The sequence below is a fragment of the Phyllobates terribilis genome, unplaced genomic scaffold (genome assembly GCF_046119375.1).
Source record: "Phyllobates terribilis strain yellow unplaced genomic scaffold, ASM4611937v1 Scaffold_14__1_contigs__length_39327217, whole genome shotgun sequence".
Lineage (NCBI taxonomy): Eukaryota > Metazoa > Chordata > Amphibia > Anura > Dendrobatidae > Phyllobates > Phyllobates terribilis.
Genome location: NW_027362774.1, coordinates 16,944,584 through 16,965,652, shown reverse-complemented (window position 1 = coordinate 16,965,652; position 21,069 = coordinate 16,944,584). Strand labels below are relative to the sequence as shown.

At 49.0% G+C, this 21,069-nt stretch overlaps 1 protein-coding gene across 1 annotated transcript in view; it reads right to left on the bottom strand.

Moving 5' to 3' along the window:
* Window positions 1-368: 368 nt before the first annotated feature.
* Window positions 369-21,069, bottom strand: part of LOC141175783 (thyrotropin-releasing hormone receptor-like) — a 40,834-nt gene continuing 20,133 nt past the window's right edge. The window contains exon 4 of the mRNA XM_073659713.1: window positions 369-4,005. Within this exon, the coding sequence (XP_073515814.1) occupies window positions 3,601-4,005 (405 nt within the window). The 3' untranslated portion in view covers window positions 369-3,600. The remainder of the gene's footprint in view (window positions 4,006-21,069) is intronic.

Here is a 21,069-nt window from a genome sequence, read left to right as displayed (position 1 = left end):
TGTGGATGTCACTGTTATTATGGGGGCACTGTGGATATCACTGTTATTGTGGAGGGCGCTGTGGACGTCGCTGTTATTGTGGAGGGCGCTGTGGACGTCGCTGTTATTGTGGAGGGCGCTGTGGACGTCGCTGTTGTTGTGGGGGGCGCTGTGGACGTCGCTGTTGTTGTGGGGGGCGCTGTGGCCGTCGCTGTTGTTGTGGGGGCCGCTGTGGACGTCGCTGTTGTTGTGGGGGCACTTAGGGATTCATACATTTCCACTTTACACACCCTGCCCTCATTAGTCTCCTTTGCTGGAGGGGACGGAACGAGAAGGACATTTTGTGATGTTTGGGGAGTTCCTTTAGGTGAAATGAATACCCGCAGATGTAACAGAGGGAACATTTTATTTTTATATTATATACTGAACTACATGACATCGTATTAATACTTAAAAATATCGGCAGCAGCTACATACAGACGTCTTCACTATATATGGCCCCCGAGCTTCATCCCCGTCATGGTTTATTTCATCGTAGCGTAGAAAAAGAAATGATTACACAGAGGCGTCCGCACCGGCACATTCATTCTTTGGTCCTACTATATATAACAAGGAATGGCAGATCCACCAACAAGCTGCTGTAAAGGGATCTGATACTTGGATCTCTACTTAGTACTTTGAGTGCACTAAGGTGAAAAGACACATTACTGTGCATCCAAGACTTGGTAGAAACCTAAGAGCCTGAACGGCTTTAACACTTCTCATCTACAAAAAGTGTCTTCACTATGTACTCAATTAGCAAAAGGAGATACTTAAAGATGAGGAGGGATCCATCAACAGCAGCTTGTTGATGATTTCCAGTAATCACCAGATATAAATTATACAATATGGGGTGAATATAACAATCTCCCTACAACCCGTACTGTACGCAGCAGTGCACCATTATGAACTAAAATATCAAATAGTGCCACATAATAACAATTATGGATCCATCAACAGCAGCTTATTGAATGGTTTCTGGGTAGCATCAGGAGATTTCTTTCCCTAAGCAATATAAAAGTAACAATATATCAAAGATGCGTCGATGCCAATTAACAATGACTAATCATCTCTGGTAACTGTCCATGAATACCTGGTTTACATACAGTTACACCCTCTTGCACTTGGACACATGAGAACACTTTGAGGCTTGTGTATTGTGTAACCCGTGTGACTGCGGCCGAGACGGGAGATCTTCATTAGATTTGGATTCTTGGGTCTAATGTTACAGAAAAATTAAAGGATCACAAACCGAATGTCGAGACTATACAGGTCTGGATAACCGCCTAACCATCGCCAACGTCCATCTAATGTATCTGTGCCTAAGCTTGGGAGTCCAGTGGGCGGTCCTAATCGGTGACTGCTATCTCTGTAAGCATACCAATACAGGGAAGGCTGTCAGTCAGAGATAGGACCGCCCACTGGACTCTTAAGCATTTCTATGTTATGTACGGTGTCTCACTTGTACCATCTTTTATCGCATTATTAACTTCTTGAAAAATGTAAAATTACAATGAAAGCTATTGTAAAAAAAAGTCGCATGGCATGAGCATGAAGAATGGAAAATCAGTGACGGCCGTGTCCAGGATAATACACTGAGGTCTCTGAGATATCGTCCGGCGACAAGGTCTGGTATATCGAGTGGAAATAACGCTCCAGGGGCGACAGGAGAACAAGATAATTCAGCCAATATGACCAATCTTAAAGAGATCTGTCATCAGCACGGGCTCCGTCACAGGCATTACTTTCTATATAGACCCTAATAAATCGGAAATAAGGGAGAAAATCTCCTGAAATCCCCTCCAAAGTGCCATTTAGGGAACGGAAAATAGCTCATGCCTCAATGCAACTCTTCAGACATTCAGCAGGGCAGGGAGCGATCACAGGACACTAGAAAGGTCGGTGGGTGAATCCCTGACTGGCACTTTGTGAGCTCAGATAAATAATATTATCCATCCTAAATTTGCATTTTTCCATTAGTTTTCAGGCTAGAGATCCATCTCTGGAATACATGGATTTTAACAGAGGTGTAACTTGAAGCCCTCGGGCCTGGTTCACCGTCGGTGAAAGACCCATACCTATAATGTGCAGCAAGGCATAACACTGGTGTCTTATCGGGTGGCGGGGCTTCAGGCAGAAGGACATTGCTGCTTCCGCCTCCCCCCCCCCCCCAGCTACATCTACTTTTCATAGATGTGGGACATTGGATAAAGAATGATAGGCTGATGGCCATATGAAAATCAGATGTAGTTTATGGCCAGATCTCCCCACCCGCTCACTAGATGTAAGGTCTCACCGATTTGCATCGTAATAAACCTGAGCTCCGGTAGATAAAGACTTTAATGTACACGAAACATTCCCCATAGGAACTAGTCAGAGGAGACTTAATATTGGTCACCAAGAACATACACTGAAGAGGTTGGTCCTGTAGTAAAATCAGTCAGGGCCCCATCTCCTGCTGGCATCTAGGTGGGGCCCAAATGGTGTCCATGATGGGTCACATTCCTACAAAAACACCCAAACTCTCTCATATCCTCAATCCCCAGTGACCATAGAGCTGTTGATGTGTTAATAGAGGGGAGACCTGGGGCCACCCACTTGACTCTGTGGGCAACCCAATGACCTGAGGTCACCCACTTGACCCCCTTGGCAACCCCATAACCCAAAGGCCACCACCTGACTCCATGGGCAACCCCATGACCTGACGCCACCCACCTGACCTTATGGGCAACCCAATGACCTGAGGTCACCCACTTGACCCCCTTGGCAACCCCATAACCCAAAGGCCACCACCTGACTCCATGGGCAACCCCATGACCTGACGCCACCCACCTGACCTTATGGGCAACCCAATGACCTGAGGTCACCCACTTGACCCCCTTGGCAACCCCATAACCCAAAGGCCACCACCTGACTCCATGGGCAACCCCATGACCTGACGCCACCCACCTGACCTTATGGGCAACCCCATGACCTGAGGCTACCCACCTGACCCTGTGGGAAACCCCATGACCTGAAGCCACCCACCTGACCCCATGGGCAACCACATGACCTGACGCTACCCTCCTGACCCTATGGGCAACCCCATTACCTGAGGCTACCCACCTGACCCTGTGGGAAACCCCATGACCTGAGGCCACCCACCTGACCCCATGGGCAACCACATGACTTATGGCCACCCATCTGACTCCATGGGCAACTCCATAACCTGAGGTTACCCACTTGACTCCATGGGCAACACCCATGACCTGATGCCACCCACCTGACCCCATAGGCAATGCCATGACCTGAGGCTACCCACCTCATCCCATGAGCATCCCCATGACCTGAGACCACCCACCTGACTCCAGGGGCTAACATCAGGACATTTTGAAGCCACATGTAGCAACAGTATAATGTGTGGCTATAACAATGGTTGTACACATTGTTGGGATTCTGAGGGATCTCAGAACTGTGGTTTGGTTTTTCTGGTTTGAGCTGAGAGTCCCAGACCCTGTGGCTCTTTAATCACAGATGTCTTGTTGGACTTACAGTAGATCATCACCTTTGCTGGTGGAATGGAGCATGGAGAACACTGTGACCTTAGACAATACTATAATACAATTCCCCCTCCACCTTCGGTTTGTCGGACTGTTTGGGGACAATGGTTGGGTTCTCTAGTGGTGGCTTCTCCTTCTTCTCGGACCTGACGTTGGTGGGATCTCTCACCATGCTGTAGTTGGTGGTGGTCAGGTATGTGTTCCTCCTCTGGGTCTCCACTTGGCCACATTTACACAACCTCTTGAAAGCTGTGCGGAACTTCTGAGACATGAGGTTGTAGATGACGGGGTTGATGGCACTGTTGGCGTAAACACAGATTCGACAGAACAGAAGGAACCAGGGGTCCAAGTACGGATTCTCCACAAAGGAGTTTACTAGAACTAAAGTCCGGTAGGGCATCCAAAGAAGCGCAAAGAGCACGACCACCACCGCCAACATCTTGGTGACCTACGAAGAAAGCAGAGATAGACACATCAATGACAGAGAAATAAGGAATTCGAGAGGAATGGTGGAGTGACCATAGCAAGTCTAACCAATGGACTCTTGTAGGATGTCATCAGAACCAGTGATGTCACATTTGTATCACATGAGGTTATTTGTATATTATATGTAAGTGACAGTTATAAGATGGATGGATTGATGTGGGGTGAATTCTGTCATTTCTTCCATCTCGGTACAGTTGGCCTTGCTGCCTCGGTAATTACATGGAGCACAGAATCGATTGGCTTCATCACCAGGAATGGGTAGAACGGCTCCATGGCATCCGAGCCTCCGACACAGGAAACTATTAATGGCTGCCATTATAGAACCCAAAGGGTTTCTGGAGATCCTGCAGAAGTGAAGCTCTGGTTTCAATGAAAGCCATTATCTCTGGAGGAGGCATAGGAAGGTCTTCTAGATACTTCTGACTGATTGGTCATTGAATGTTGAGAGACATGTGACTGTCCCTTTAAGGTGTAGTTTCAGGTGACTTTTGAGAATAAGCTGCTGTGTGTGTACATGAGGGATTACACATTTTCGGCTATTATATGATTTATATCTTGCTTCTGCAACGTCTTTCCCCTCTGCGGATTCTCTCTCTAATTTTCAGCTGTCTCTGAGCTAGTGGGTGGAAACTACCTTCTATGATGTCTCCCATACACAGCGCACAGAGACATGAGAGATTCCTGCTTTCCTGTCTCTATACTAAGCTGTGCAGCTGTGATTTCAGCACTGGAATAAGGGAAAACATACTAGAAAGCTGCTGCATTTAGGTCATTACCCAGCAATACTGAGCAGTGTAACTGTAAATCCAGTTCTGGGGTAAGATAAACACCTACTAGAAGGCATCAGCATGGGGAACAATATACAGCAATACTGAGAAGTGTAAATGTGAATCCAACTCTACTGTGAGCTAAACACTTACTAGAAAGCATCAGCATGGAGGAAATTATACACCACTACTGAGCAGTGTAAATGTAAATCCAGCTCTGGGGCGAGATAAACACTTACTAGACGGCATCAACATGGAGAACAATATACAACAGCACTGAGAAGTGTAACTGTGAATCCTGCTATAAGGTGAGATAAAAACTTACTAGAAAACATCCGCATGGAGGACATTATACAGCAGTACTGAAAAGTCTAACTGTGAATCCAGCTCTAAGTTGAAATAAACAGTTACTAGAAAGCATCAGCATGGAGGACATTATACAGCAGTACTGAGCATTGTAGCTGTGAATCCAGATCTAAGGTGAGATAAACATTTACAAGAAAGCATAAACATGGAGGACATTATACAGCAGTACTGAGCAGTGCAGTTGTGAATCCAGCTCTAAGGTGAAATAAACACTTACTAGAAAGCATCAGCATGGAGGACATTATACAGCAGTACTGTGCATTGTAGCTGTGAATCCAGCTCTAAGTTGAAATAAACACTTACTAGAAAGCATCAGCATGGAGGACATTATACAGCAGTACTGAGCATTGTAGCTGTGAATCCAGCTCTAAGGTGAGATAAACACTTACTAGAAACCATCAGCATGGAGGACATTATACAGCAGTGCTGAGCATTGTAGCTGTGAATCCAGCTCTAAGTTGAAATAAACACTTACTAGAAAGCATTAGCATGGAGGACATTATACAGCAGTGCTGAGCATTGTAACTGTGAATCCAGCTCTAAGGTGAGATAAACACTTACCAGAAAGCACTAGCATGGAGGACATTATACAGCAGTACCGAGAAGTGTAACTGTGAATCCAGCTCTGGGGTAAGCCACTTCCAAAAAAACAGCACCATTACTTGTGTGTGTCTTTCTTTTTCTGATCTGTCTCCCCTTCCTGCCATCTCAGTAAGGAGCTGTAATCTCACCCCTCATTTAGCGGACAGTGTGTCTTGTCTTTAACAGGTTGGATTTTAGCAGTATTTCAGAATGAAAAACGAGTCCAGGAGGTGAAAGAGCAAAAGAAGTGTCTCATAAGTGGAGAAAGAATCAGATTTTACTGTAAAGAAATATTATTATTTTTTGCAAATTCTATTAAATGTCTCCTTAAAGGGGTAGCCTCCAAAAGACAATCCCCATCCATATACTATGTTATGGCAGACGGGGGCTGGATTCATCTTGCTTATATTATTCATCTATAGCGACCACATATTCTGCAGCGCTGTACAGAGATTGTCGTCAATCACATCAGCTCCAGTTCACACAATCCAGGGCCCCAACATTGCCAGACAATAAGTGCTACCCACGAGAAGTCACCAAGAGAAGCTCCAACCCGAAGCCGCAGTCACAGATCTGCTATTATGTGGAGTCAGGTCCTCGGCTCAGAGCCGGGTATGAGGAGAGCGCCGGGTATGAGGAGAGCGCCGGGTATGAGGAGAGCGCCGGGGTATGAGGAGAGCGCCGGGGTATGAGGAGAGCGCCGGGGTATGAGGAGAGCGCCGGGGATGAGGAGAGCGCCGGAGTATGAGGAGAGCGCCGGAGTATGAGGAGAGCGCCGGGGTATGAGGAGAGCGCCGGGTATGAGGAGAGCGCCGGGGTATGAGGAGAGCGCCGGGTATGAGGAGAGCGCCGGGTATGAGGAGAGCGCCGGGTATGAGGAGAGGGCCGGGTATGAGGAGAGGGCCGGGTATGAGGAGAGCGCCGGGTATGAGGAGAGCGCCGGGTATGAGGAGAGCGCCGGGTATGAGGAGAGCGCCGGGGTATGAGGAGAGCGCCGGGTATGAGGAGAGCGCCGGGTATGAGGAGAGGGCCGGGTATGAGGAGAGCGCCGGGTATGAGGAGAGCGCCGGGGTATGAGGAGAGCGCCGGGGTATGAGGAGAGCGCCGGGTATGAGGAGAGCGTCGGGGTTATTGATGGACTCAGCCCTTGGATCTTCTCCACATTAATTTACTGCTTGCTCCGTCCCCGGGGACATGATATTGAGCGCTCTGTTCTGGCCGACCTCTCATGAACTAATTTCAGGGGATCAGACGACTGTCGGAAAAGCTTTGTGTTCTCCGTGTGACCTGCAGGCGCCGAAAACTCCTTGTTTCTATTGTCATACATCTTATCCCTATATGAAGCTAAGCATTTAGTGGAATCGACCCCACAGCGGCTCCAGAGCTGCACTCACTATTCTGCTGGTGGAGTCACTGTGTACATACATTACATTACTGATCCTGAGTTACCTCCTGTATTATACTCCAGAGCTGCACTCACTATTCTGCTGGTGCAGTCACTGTGTACATACATTACATTACTGATCCTGAGTTACCTCCTGTATTATACTCCAGAGCTGTACTCGCTATTCTGCTGGTGCAGTCACTGTGTACGTACATTACATTACTGATCCTGAGTTACATCCTGTATTATACTCCAGAGCTGCACTCACTATTCTGCTGGTGCAGTCACTGTGTACATACATTACATTACTGATCCTGAGTTACCTCCTGTATTATACCCCAGAGCTGCACTCACTATTCTGCTGATGCAGTCACTGTGTACATACATTACATTACTGATCCTGAGTTACCTCCTGTATTATACCACAGAGCTGCACTCACTATTCTGCTGGTGCAGTCACTGTGTACATACATTACATTACTGATCCTGAGTTACATCCTGTATTATACTATAGAGCTGCACTCACTATTCTGCTGGTGCAGTCACTGTGTGCATACATTACATTACTGATCCTGAGTTACATCCTGTATTATACTCCAGAGCTGCACTCACTATTCTGCTGGTGCAGTCACTGTGTACATACATTACATTACTGATCCTGAGTTACATCCTGTATTATACCACAGAGCTGCACTCACTATTCTGCTGGTGCAGTCACTGTGTGCATACATTACATTACTGATCCTGAGTTACATCCTGTATTATACTCCAGAGCTGCACTCACTATTCTGCTGGTGCAGTCACTGTGTACATACATTACATTACTGATCCTGAGTTACATCCTGTATTATACCCCAGAGCTGCACTCACTATTCTGCTGGTACAGTCACTGTGTACATACATTACTGATCCCGAGTTACCTCCTGTATTATACTCCAGAGCTGCACTCACTATTCTGCTGGTACAGTCACTGTGTACATACATTACTGATCCCGAGTTACCTCCTGTATTATACTCCAGAGCTGCACTCACTATTCTGCTGGTGCAGTCACTGTGTACATACATTACATTACTGATCCTGAGTTACCTCCTGTATTATACTCCAGAGCTGCACTCACTATCCTGCTGGTACAGTCACTGTGTACATACATTACTGATCCCGAGTTACCTCCTGTATTATACTCCAGAGCTGCACTCACTATTCTGCTGGTGCAGTCACTGTGTACATACATTACATTACTGATCCTGAGTTACCTCCTGTATTATACTCCAGAGCTGCACTCACTATCCTGCTGGTGCAGTCACTGTGTACATACATTACATTACTGATCCTGAATTACCTCCTGTATTATACTCCAGAGCTGCACTCACTATTCTGCTGGTGCAGTCACTGTGTACATACATTACATTACTGATCCTGAGTTACATCCTGTATTATACTCCAGAGCTGCACTCACTATTCTGCTGGTGCAGTCACTGTGTACATACATTACATTACTGATCCTGAGTTACATCCTGTATTATACTCCAGAGCTGCACTCACTATTCTGCTGGTGCAGTCACTGTGTACATACATTACATTACTGATCCCGAGTTACCTCCTGTATTATACCCCAGAGCTGCACTCATTATTCTGCTGGTGCAGTCACTGTGTACATACATTACATTACTGATCCTGAGTTACATCCTGTATTATACTCCAGAGCTGCACTCACTATTCTGCTGGTGCAGTCACTGTGTACATACATTACATTACTGATCCTGAGTTACATCCTGTATTATACCCCAGAGCTGCACTCACTATTCTGCTGGTGCAGTCACTGTGTACATACATTACATTACTGCTCCTGAGTTACCTCCTGTATTATACTCCAGAGCTGCACTCACTATTCTGCTGGTGCAGTCACTGTGTACATACATTACATTACTGATCCTGAGTTACATCCTGTATTATACTCCAGAGCTGCACTCACTATTCTGCTGGTGCAGTCACTGTGTACATACATTACATTACTGATCCTGAGTTACATCCTGTATTATACTCCAGAGCTGCACTCACTATTCTGCTGGTGCAGTCACTGTGTACATACATTACATTACTGCTCCTGAGTTACCTCCTGTATTATACTCCAGAGCTGCACTCACTATTCTGCTGGTGCAGTCACTGTGTACATACATTACATTACTGATCCTGAGTTACATCCTGTATTATACTCCAGAGCTGCACTCACTATTCTGCTGGTGCAGTCACTGTGTACATACATTACATTACTGATCCTGAGTTACATCCTGTATTATACTCCAGAGCTGCACTCACTATTCTGCTGGTGCAGTCACTGTGTACATACATTACATTACTGATCCTGAGTTACCTCCTGTATTATACTCCAGAGCTGCACTCACTATTCTGCTGGTGCAGTCACTGTGTACATACATTACATTACTGATCCTGAGTTACCTCCTGTATTATACTCCAGAGCTGCACTCACTATTCTGCTGGTGCAGTCACTGTGTACATACATTACATTACTGATCCTGAGTTACATCCTGTATTATACTCCAGAGCTGCACTCACTATTCTGCTGGTGCAGTCACTGTGTACATACATTACATTACTGATCCTGAGTTACCTCCTGTATTATACTCCAGAGCTGCACTCACTATTCTGCTGGTGCAGTCACTGTGTACATACATTACATTACTGATCCTGAGTTACATCCTGTATTATACCCCAGAGCTGCACTCACTATTCTGCTGGTGCAGTCAATGTGTACATACATTACATTACTGATCCTGAGTTACATCCTGTATTATACTCCAGAGCTGCACTCACTATTCTGCTGGTGCAGTCACTGTGTACATACATTACATTACTGATCCTGAGTTACATCCTGTATTATACCCCAGAGCTGCACTCACTATTCTGCTGGTGCAGTCACTGTGTACATACATTACATTACTGATCCTGAGTTACCTCCTGTATTATACTCCAGAGCTGCACTCACTATTCTGCTGGTGCAGTCACTGTGTACATACATTACATTACTGATCCTGAGTTACATCCTGTATTATACTCCAGAGCTGCACTCACTATTCCGCTGGTGCAGTCACTGTGTACATACATTACAGTACTGATCCTGAGTTACATCCAGTATTATACTCCAGAGCTGCACTCACTATTCTGCTGGTGCAGTCACTGTGTACATACATTACATTACTGATCCTGAGTTACATCCTGTATTATACTCCAGAGCTGCACTCACTATTCTGCTGGTGCAGTCACTGTGTACATACATTACATTACTGATCCTGAGTTACATCCTGTATTATACTCCAGAGCTGCACTCACTATTCTGCTGGTGCAGTCACTGTGTACATACATTACATTACTGATCCTGAGTTACATCCTGTATTATACTCCAGAGCTGCACTCACTGTTCTGCTGGTGCAGTCACTGTGTACATACATTACATTACTGATCCGGAGTTACCTCCTGTATTATACTCCAGAGCTGCACTCACTATTCTGCTGGTGCAGTCACTGTGTACATACATTACATTACTGATCCTGAGTTACATCCTGTATTATACTCCAGAGCTGCACTCACTATTCTGGTGGTGCAGTCACTGTGTACATACATTACATTACTGATCCTGAGTTACATCCTGTATTATACTCCAGAGCTGCACTCACTATTCTGCTGGTGCAGTCACTGTGTACATACATTACTTTACTGATCCTGAGTTACATCCTGTATTATACTCCAGAGCTGCACTCACTATTCTGCTGGTGCAGTCACTGTGTACATACATTACATTACTGATCCTGAGTTACATCCTGTATTATACTCCAGAGCTGCACTCACTATTCTGCTGGTGCAGTCACTGTGTACATACATTACATTACTGATCCTGAGTTACATCCTGTATTATACTCCAGAGCTGCACTCACTATTCTGCTGGTGCAGTCACTGTGTACATACATTACATTACTGATCCTGAGTTACATCCTGTAGATCTTTTATTATAAAAATGAAAAACATAACAAAATTAATAACCAGACAATAAACAATGTAATGAACTGGTCCAGCCGCTCCCTCTCTCCTCACACACATATTATACATATATACAGAATAATAACTATCTACACCATGACATCTGGTCCGGTTACCAAACAAAAAATAACAATATAATAAACAATAACCGACAAATTATATACAAACTAATATATACATTCTTTTTTTTTTTTATTAAATAAATAAAATAAATGCTAACTATACAAATATATACAAGACAAAACAAAACCCCCCACACTCGAGCCCACCAGTCCCTCCCCGGCACTGACCTGAGAGCTGGTCCTGCGTCTCATGCCTCAGTCCATGTCCAACGTCCATAGGCCAGATCAGGCAGTGCCAGCTTTTCACCCAAATAACCAGTGTCCCACAAGATGAACCCACCTCCCCCCTTTTCCCTCCACCCAACCGAACACCTCCACCCAAACCCATATATACAATATATACAGAAACAAACAATACAATAACCACAACTGATAAAGCCCAAGTTCGGCGCCTGCAGCCCTACATCACTGTCTACTGATCAATAAAACAAAAATCTATGGTGTCAGCAGCAGCCCACCACCAGGAGAGGAGACGACCAGACTAGGGCACACTAAAAGAAAAGCCCCTCCAGAGGAGAGCGGCCCTCCGTGTACCCAGTCTCTCATACTCCAGAGAACGCACCTTCACCAGGTCACCGAGTATGGTCCTAAGCACATCGTCCACTGGGAGGATTTTCCGCTGCGTCGATACTAAGCACCGTGCGTTCCACGTGTGATACCTAACCACTGCGCTAACTAGAAATAAGGTGCAGCGGTCCCGACCACCCAGGTCCCCGAATGCTCCATAGGCCCATTCCGCATAAGAGAGACCGGCCAGCCGGGGCCAGCCAATGGAGGCGCCCACCCTGTTGTACACCTCTGTGTTAAAGGGACAACGAAGCAGTAAGTGATCCATGCTTTCAAGCATGGTACCACAATGCTCCCGAGGACAGTTCCTGTCCTCAGAGCTCCTACACTTCAGATTGTCCCTCACACACAGTTTCCCATGGAAGCAGCGCCAAGCCAAGTCCCAAACCTTCGAGGGGATCCTGATAGAATTCAAAAGATGCAGACCCACCCCAAGATCCCGACTTGGGCAATCCCTGAGCGCCAGAGGCCTCTGAAAATGGGTCAACAGAACCCTTTTGTCAAGGAGCTTCCTTGGCAGAGTCCTGACCTCCCACATTCCCAGACCCCACCGGCGAATTACCTTCAGAACCACGGTAGCGTAAGCCGGGAGATGTCCATGCGGTGTGCGGAGATCCTTCACTTGCCCTCCTGTCTCCCATTCCTGGAAGAAAGGCTGAAACCATCCCTTACAGGAGAATACCCACGGAGGAGCCCTCTCTTTCCAGAGGTTTGCAATATTGATCTTAATGAAGGTATTCACAAGGAATACCACAGGGTTGACCATACCCAACCCTCCTAGTCTCCTCGTACGGTAAGTAACCTCCCTCTTGACCAGGTTCAGTCTATTCCCCCATAACAGTTGAAAGAACAAACTGTAGACCAGAGTCCAGAGAGGCTCTGGCAAGATGCACACACTGCCCAGATAGATCAGCAAAGGGAGCAGGTAAGTTTTGATCAGGTTTACCCTTTCCCTTAGGGTCAAAGACCAACCCTTCCATTGGTTCACCTTCTGAGTGGCGATCTCTAGCCTGCTGTCCCAATTTTGTTTGGGATAATCCCCCTGGCCAAATTCGATGCCAAGAACTTTTGCAGAGACTTTGGGTTCTGGAAGGGTGTCCAGGAGATCAAAACCAGGATCTCCTCCTCCCAGCCAGAGACTCTCACACTTATCCCGGTTGATCTTAGACCCGGATGCCTCCGAGTAGCGATTTACCTCTGACATCAGCCATTCTGCCTCCCCATCAGAGGAAACAAAAACGGTGACGTCATCGGCATACGCCACCACTCTCAGAGTGGCTTCCGGTGCTGCCCGGTCCATCCCGATCCCAGCTAACGGTCCACGCTCCACCCTCCTAAGAAGTGGGTCAATCGCAAACGCGTACAGTAGCGGGCTCAAGGGACAACCCTGGCGAACACCACACCCAACCTCAAAAGAGCTGCCAATCCAACCGTTCACAAGCGGGAAACTCTCTGCCCCAGCGTACAAGGTCTTAAGCCAATCAACGAACCCCCCCGGCAGGCCATATCTCAGAAGGACAGACCAGAGGTACTCATGATTAACCCGATCAAACGCTTTTGCCTGGTCCAATGACAGCATGTACCCCTTCCAGTGGCCAGCCCTACCCTGCTCCACCGCCTCTCGGACACAGAGTACAGCACTAATTGTACTGCGGCCCGGAACAGAGCAATGCTGGGCCCCCGAAAGGAGCTGGGGTGCAAATTTCACCAGCCGATTAAACAGCACCTTTGCCAAAACCTTCCTGTCTGCATTGAGAAGCGCTATGGGACGCCAATTCTCAATGCAAGATGGGTCCTTACCCTTTGACAAGATGATCAGGGCAGACCTCCTCATTGACTTTGGCAGAGTGCCCGAGGAAAGACACTCATTGAATACCTCAGTCAAGAGGGGAACCAAGGCGTCCTTAAAGGTCTTATAGAATTCAGATGTTAAGCCATCCGGACCGGGAGATTTCTTCAGGGCAAGCCCTTCAATCGCCAACTTAACTTCCTCTTCCCTGATCATCTCTGTCAAAACGCCAAGAGAGGGGTCTACCCCTGGTTCGGGGACGGCTTCAGCCAGAAAAGCCGACATCTCATCCCAATCCAGATCCCTCTTCCCCAAGAGGTGCGAGTAGAAGGATCTGACGACCTCCAGGATCCCCGATCTGGATCTTTTCAGGGACCCCGCAGTGTCAACCAGTCCTGTAACAACTTTACTATTCACTGACATCTTGCAGTTTCTGTAAGGATCGGGCGAGCGGTACTTCCCGTAATCCCTCTCAAAAACCAAAGATGCGTGTCTATCATACTGACACCTCATTAGCAAAGATTTCACTCTGGAGATCTCCTCGCGGCTACCTCCAGTTGAGACAAGATGCTCGAGTTTCCTCCTCAGGCCCTGATACAGGCGATACCTGTCCAGGCTCCTGAGGCTCGAGAGCTGGCGGAAGAATCTCGCCACCCTTTTCTTGAACATCTCCCACCACTCTGACTTACTACTACAAAGATCCAGTAAGGGTACCTGGCTCTGAAGAAAATCCTCAAAGGACTGTCTTATCTCCGCTTCTTCCAAGAGAGACGAATTGAGCCTCCAAAAGCCTCTTCCCATCCGGGGGGTCTCTGTAACATTCAGGGAAAACAAAATCATACAGTGATCGGAGAACTCCACCTCAACAACAGATACTGCTGAAGAGACGGCTTCCTCCTTTAAATAAAACCTGTCTATCCTGGACCTACAGTTACCTCTATGATAGGTGAACCCCTCGTGGCCTGGGGTGTGCCGGATGTGGACATCCACCAGGCGAGCCTCACTAGCTATACTATTAAGGGCGACGCTATCATAAGTCAGCTTGTCTCTGGAACCTCCTCTATCCCGGGGCCTCGTGACAGTGTTGAAGTCCCCTCCAAAGACGACCTGCCGACTCGTAAAAAGGTAGGGCTTGATCCTCGTAAAGAGACACTTCCGGTCCCACTTAGATTGGGGACCATAAATGTTAATGAGCCGAAGCACCTGTCCCTTCATGAGGACATCTAATATCAGGCACCTCCCCATTTCTAACTCAATAACCCGTCGGCATTCTACTGGTGCGGTAAAAAGGACCGCCACTCCGCTATACGGCTCGGCCGCAAGAGACCAATAGGAGGGCCCGAGTCTCCACTCCCTCTTAGCTATAAACACCTCTGCCATATTTGGCAGCCTGGTCTCTTGCAAAAAGAAAATGCCAGCTTCAACCCGGCTGAGAAAATCAAAGGCCGCAAATCTAGCCATATTTGACTTAATGCTGGCGACATTAATGGAAGCCAGAGTCAACGGAGTGGGTACCGCCATTATTGGTGATTGAGTTAGATGGCTTTCTTCTTCCCACTCCCCTTACCCTCTGCCTCAGAGGAGGAATCCTTCCCCCTCTTTAATGACACAGAGGTGTCCATTCCCACATTTTTCCTTCTTTTCTCGTCCTCGTCTCCGGACTCTGGGCCAGTCCCTCCCCCCAAGGACCTTGCATCCCCAGAAGAAGGAGACTCGGCGCCCCCTGTAAGCTCCGCTGAAGCCGGAACCTCACCCTCGGCCTCCTCCTCAGAGGAAGAGATGTTATCAAGGGCTTGGAACCGGTTAGAAAGACCAACCAGAGGGGAGTCAGTTTTACCTTCCTTAGGTATCTTGGTCAGAGCGGGAGAAGATGTTTTATCTCCCTTCTTTTTCTTCTTTTTGGTGCTGAGCTTACGCTTGTTCTCTAGCCACCGCTTATTATCCTCATCCATACTTTCATAATGGGAGGATTCTGAGGCAGAGGCGGTTTCCTCCCTGTGGATCCTCCTGACCTCCTCATCCAACTCATCATCCCTCGGGGCCTCAGCAGCAAGACTGGCATCCAGGACAGGGGCTGCCCCGGTAGTCTGGGGCTCGCCCCGCTCCCTCTCCTGTCTGCGCTTGTCTAGACGCCTCAGCTGGGCAGGCGTCTTTTTATTGCTTTTCTTCCCTGGCCCCTCGGCTCCCCCACCCCTGCTAGTCCCCTCCCCAGCAGAATCGGCCTCACGGCTTACTCCCACCGGGGTCTCGACTGCATTAGCGAAGGAGCGAGGACAACGGCTGAATGGGTGACCTAACTCACCACACAGGTGGCACTTAATCCCCACACAAGAGGCGGCAAGATGGCCGACACCCCCACACAACGCGCATTTCTGCACGGTGCAGTTTGCACTGAAGTGTGTGGGGTCGCCGCACCTGTGACAGAGCTTCGGTTGCCCCTGGTAGAAGACCAGGATACGATCCCTACCCAGGAAGGCAGACGATGGAATGTGGGCAACCGTACCACCTGAACGCTTAAGTTTTACCATAAACGTCCAGGCCCCTGACCAGATACCAAACTCGTCGCGGTTTTTCTTTGGCATCTCCACCACCTCTCCATACCGACCAAGCCACGTCATGATGTCATAGCAAGAAAGCGACTCGTTACGAGTCATCACGGTCACTTTCTTGATCTGGTTTTGGCGAGACACTGCCTGAACGGCAAAGTCTCGCCAGCCGGGCTCTTTTTTTGCCAGCTCATAATTCGCCCAGAAGAGCTCAAGCCCCTCCGGCCGAACAAAGCTGATATCAAACTCAGGCGTGGAATAGGGATGTATCAAGGCGTAGATGTCAATCGCCTTGAAGCCCATCCTCAGCAGGAGCTCCACAACTTTAGACCTTGGAGGACATGCATCACTGCCCCTCCACCGAAGACGGACCACATTCCTACGCACACTGCCTGGCCCGGCTGTTGGGAGGGACCACACTGTATCCCCCCCTTTTTGCTCTCGGAAGGCCCCGAGGCCATGCCTCTCTATCCAGAAGGATAGATCAACCTCTCGACCCTCTACCATTAGTGATCTCTCCCCCTTCTTTAGAGCCTCCAGAAGGCGCCGTTGCAACATGCCGTCCCCAAAGCCCGGAGACAAGGAGGATGCCCTATTTGCCCCGGAGGTGACACTGGCATAACTCTGGACAGGTGTTGCCACCCCCGGGGGGGCAACCGGACCAGTGACCACATCAGCCCGAACAGCAACACCATTACCCACCTCCATCTCACCCTCCACCAAACCAGCAACCACACCACTAGACAATGAATTAGCCTCATTCACCCCCACCACCACATTCATTCCTGCTGGACCAGTAACAATGGCGGATGACATTTTGACCTCCGCATCAGGCACAAGGGGCTCAGTCACCTCCATAGAACTGGAGGCGACCTCACCCCCGGTCTTATGTGTGCCCTCCACATCATTGGTCGGTAATTTCCGCTGTTTGGCATTCGGTATAATGTGCCGCTGATCTTTAGATGCTGTTAGGCGCCACTGATCTTTAGCATCAGGATCTTCCGGACCAGCGACGCCAACACAAAATAGCACTTTGGTGGGAGGACCGGAACGCTCAGCCCCGACAGCCCCCTCACACTGCCGTCGCTTCTCAACTAAGTGATCAGCGGCAGCAGCATTCAGAGGCGCCGAGGCTACCGGAGCTGCCCCCGACACCGGGCCGCTCCCCCCTCCCGCTGAGGAGCGCACCACAGCATCGTGGCCTGATAGAACGCCCGCCGCCGGGCCGCCCTCACTGTCCAGCCTCTCGGCTGATGCACCTCCTGCTGCGTCCCCGCTACTACAAGCAGAGACGGAGCTCTGCGCCTCACTACCGCGCTCTGTAATCTCCCCGCGCCTTTGCACCGGATCCACAGCAGAACCCGGGCTGGGCTGGGCAACGGGGCTTATACAGCGAGCTGAGCCTGCCGCCGACTCAGGGGGTACAGGGAGGGGGGTATATACGTATCTTACCGCCTCCTGCAGCTTTGGCTTGGTCTTCTTTGCCTTTTTGTGGCCCCCAGGTGCCTCTTCTGGTAGATCGTCACCAAGATGGAAGTTTTGGAGGCACACTGGGGACTCCAGGAGCTTAATCTCCGCCATTAGCGCCCCTCCCTGGCCGCTGCTGTCACTGTCCTCCCCAGAGCCGGCAGAACTGCGACCGGATGTCACTGTCACCTGTCCTGCAGGGAGCTCGCTGCACGTGGCCTGCGGGTGACTTTGCAGGCTGCCAGGTGGGGCTTCCTGCTGGTCATCATCACTCTCATCATCCACCTGGCTCTCAGGCTGCAGCCCCATCTGCCTTTGCTCTCTGGTATCAGCCATTTCTCTAAAGCGGTCTTCATTTATTAGTTTTTCTTTGAAATGACCACTCTGCTCCCTGATGTCAGCTTTCCTCAGTTCCAGCAGGTGAATCTCGCTTTACCTTGGCCTGGAGTTTAGCCTTGCTCTGTTTGGAGGCCCCCGCAGCTTTGGCGCTTGTGCAGCGCAGCTCCTCCCGGAGCCTCCTGATGAGCTTACTGGCATCTTCATACTCACGGAGGTGGATCATGACCCGGGAGGCATAGGTGGACACAGACTCCCGGGGTCCCTGCAGCGCCCAACCCCCCTCAGGGAGGTCGGCCTCACCTCCGTGAGCACTCCGCTTTCCTCCGGAAGGAGCACCATCATGCACGCCGCTGTCAGGCTTTACCTCCATGCTGGAAGCCTTGCGGCTTCTAGGGGTCTCCACAATCCCGGGAGGAGTAGGAGCCACATTGCTGCGACTCCTGGTGGAGCGTCTCACCCCGAGTCCTCTGATGTGCAGGCCGGTTGCTGGTTTCTTCTGCCCCCCGCCGGCCTGGTTCGGGAAGCAGAAGCCTGGGGCTTGGCTCCTTCACTCATCCCAGAAACCAGCTCTCCCTCCGGGAAAGAGAGAGAGCAGGTTCCCAGGTGGAGAGGTGTTGGTTCTCAGAGATCAGGAGCTCACAGCAGGATCTGCAGCCACCACACCCGCAATCACCACACTGACTAGCAGCTGATCAGAGCTGCACTCACTATTCTGCTGGTGCAGTCACTGTGTACATACATTACATTACTGATCCTGAGTTACATCCTGTATTATACTCCAGAGCTGCACTCACTATTCTGCTGGTGCAGTCACTGTGTACATACATTACATTACTGATCCAGAGTTACATCCTGTATTATACCCCAGAGCTGCACTCACTATTCTGCTGGTGCAGTCAATGTGTACATACATTACATTACTGATCCTGAGTTACATCCTGTATTATACCCCAGAGCTGCACTCACTATTCCGCTGGTGCAGTCACTGTGTACATACATTACATTACTGATCCTGAGTTACCTCCTGTATTATACTCCAGAGCTGCACTCACTATTCTGCTGGTGCAGTCACTGTGTACATACATTGCATTACTGATCCTGAGTTACATCCTGTATTATACCCCAGAGCTGCACTCACTATTCTGCTGGTGCAGTCACTGTGTACATACATTACATTACTGATCCTGAGTTACCTCCTGTATTATACTCCAGAGCTGCACTCACTATTCTGCTGGTGCAGTCACTGTGTACATACATTGCATTACTGATCCTGAGTTACATCCTGTATTATACTCCAGAGCTGCACTCACTATTCCGCTGGTGCAGTCACTGTGTACATACATTACAGTACTGATCCTGAGTTACATCCAGTATTATACTCCAGAGCTGCACTCACTATTCTGCTGGTGCAGTCACTGTGTACATACATTACATTACTGATCCTGAGTTACATCCTGTATTATACTCCAGAGCTGCACTCACTATTCTGCTGGTGCAGTCACTGTGTACATACATTACATTACTGATCCTGAGTTACATCCTGTATTATACTCCAGAGCTGCACTCACTATTCTGCTGGTGCAGTCACTGTGTACATACATTACATTACTGATCCTGAGTTACCTCCTGTATTATACTCGAGAGCTGCACTCATTATTCTGCAGACTTTAGAGCTGAAATCTCCCAGCATTTCCTGCTTGTTTAGTGTCTGCACAGAGTGAATTGCATTTTGGGTAGTGCTGTCTTACACCCGGTATCCACTCTGCTATGAGTGATCAGTTTGCTCGTACGGTATCACATGTCGCGCTTTCTCTGGGGTTTCTCTTCACCGGAGTCTTCAGGGCTCTTCTGCGGGATATAAGCAGCACGAAAGTCAAGAGGGAGAAATGTTTTGTGTCGTCCAAAATCAAGAGAAAAACAGTTTTTCCGCCTTAATTTTTTTCTTCTAGTTTTATAAGAAGACAATCAGGAAGTTGTGTGCGGGGATCATGCTGGATCGCGCTGGATCATGCCGGATCGCGCTGGACCATGTCGGATCGCGCTGGACCCTGTCGGATCATGCTGGACCGTGTTGGATATTGTCGGATTGTGCCAGATCATGTTGGACCGTGTCGGATCGCGCTGGATCGTGTCGGATCGCGCTGGACTGTGTTGGATCGTGTTGGACCGTGTCGGATATTGTCGGATTGTGCCAGATCATGTTGGACCGTGTTGGATCGAGCTGGACCGTGTTGGATCGTGCCAGATCGTGTTGGACCGTGTCGGATCGCGCCGGACCCTGTCGGATCATGCTGGACCGTGTCGGATATTGTCGGATTGTGCCAGATCATGTTGGACCGTGTCGGATCGCGCTGGACCCTGTCGGATCATGCTGGACCGTGTCGGATATTGTCGGATTGTGCCAGATCATGTTGGATCGTGTTGGATCGAGCTGGACCGTGTTGGATCGTGCCAGATCGTGTTGGACCATGTCGGATCGCGTTGGACCGTGTCGGATAGTGTCGGATTGTGCCAGATCATGTTGGATCATGTCAGATCATGTTGGACCGTGCCAGATCATGTGGGATCGTGTCAGATCGTGTTGGACCGTGTCGGATCATGCCGGATCGCGTTGGACCGTGTCGGATATTGTCAGATTGTGCCAGATCGTGTTGGATTGCGTCGGATCATGCCGGATCGTGCCGGATTGCGTCAGACCATGTCGGATTGTGCCGGATCGTGCCGGATTGCGTCAGACCATGTCGGATTGTGCCGGATTGTGTCAGATCGTGTTTGATCGTGTCGGATCTCACAGGATCGCTTTGGATTGTGCCGGATTACTAGATGAAGAGCAGGGGGAGATTATCATACAGCGGGGAACAGTGAGAAGAAGAAGAGATCACTTGCGGCTCACGGAAAATCAAAATAGAAAACTCAGCCGTGTGCTCTATGGTAGAGTTGAGCAAAAAGATTTGCAGGACCCTGGTCCAGCAGCCGTGTGGGTAGTCCATGGCCACCAGACCCGAGTCCTGCAAGCTTCCTACTACCTGGAGGTATTCCTGAA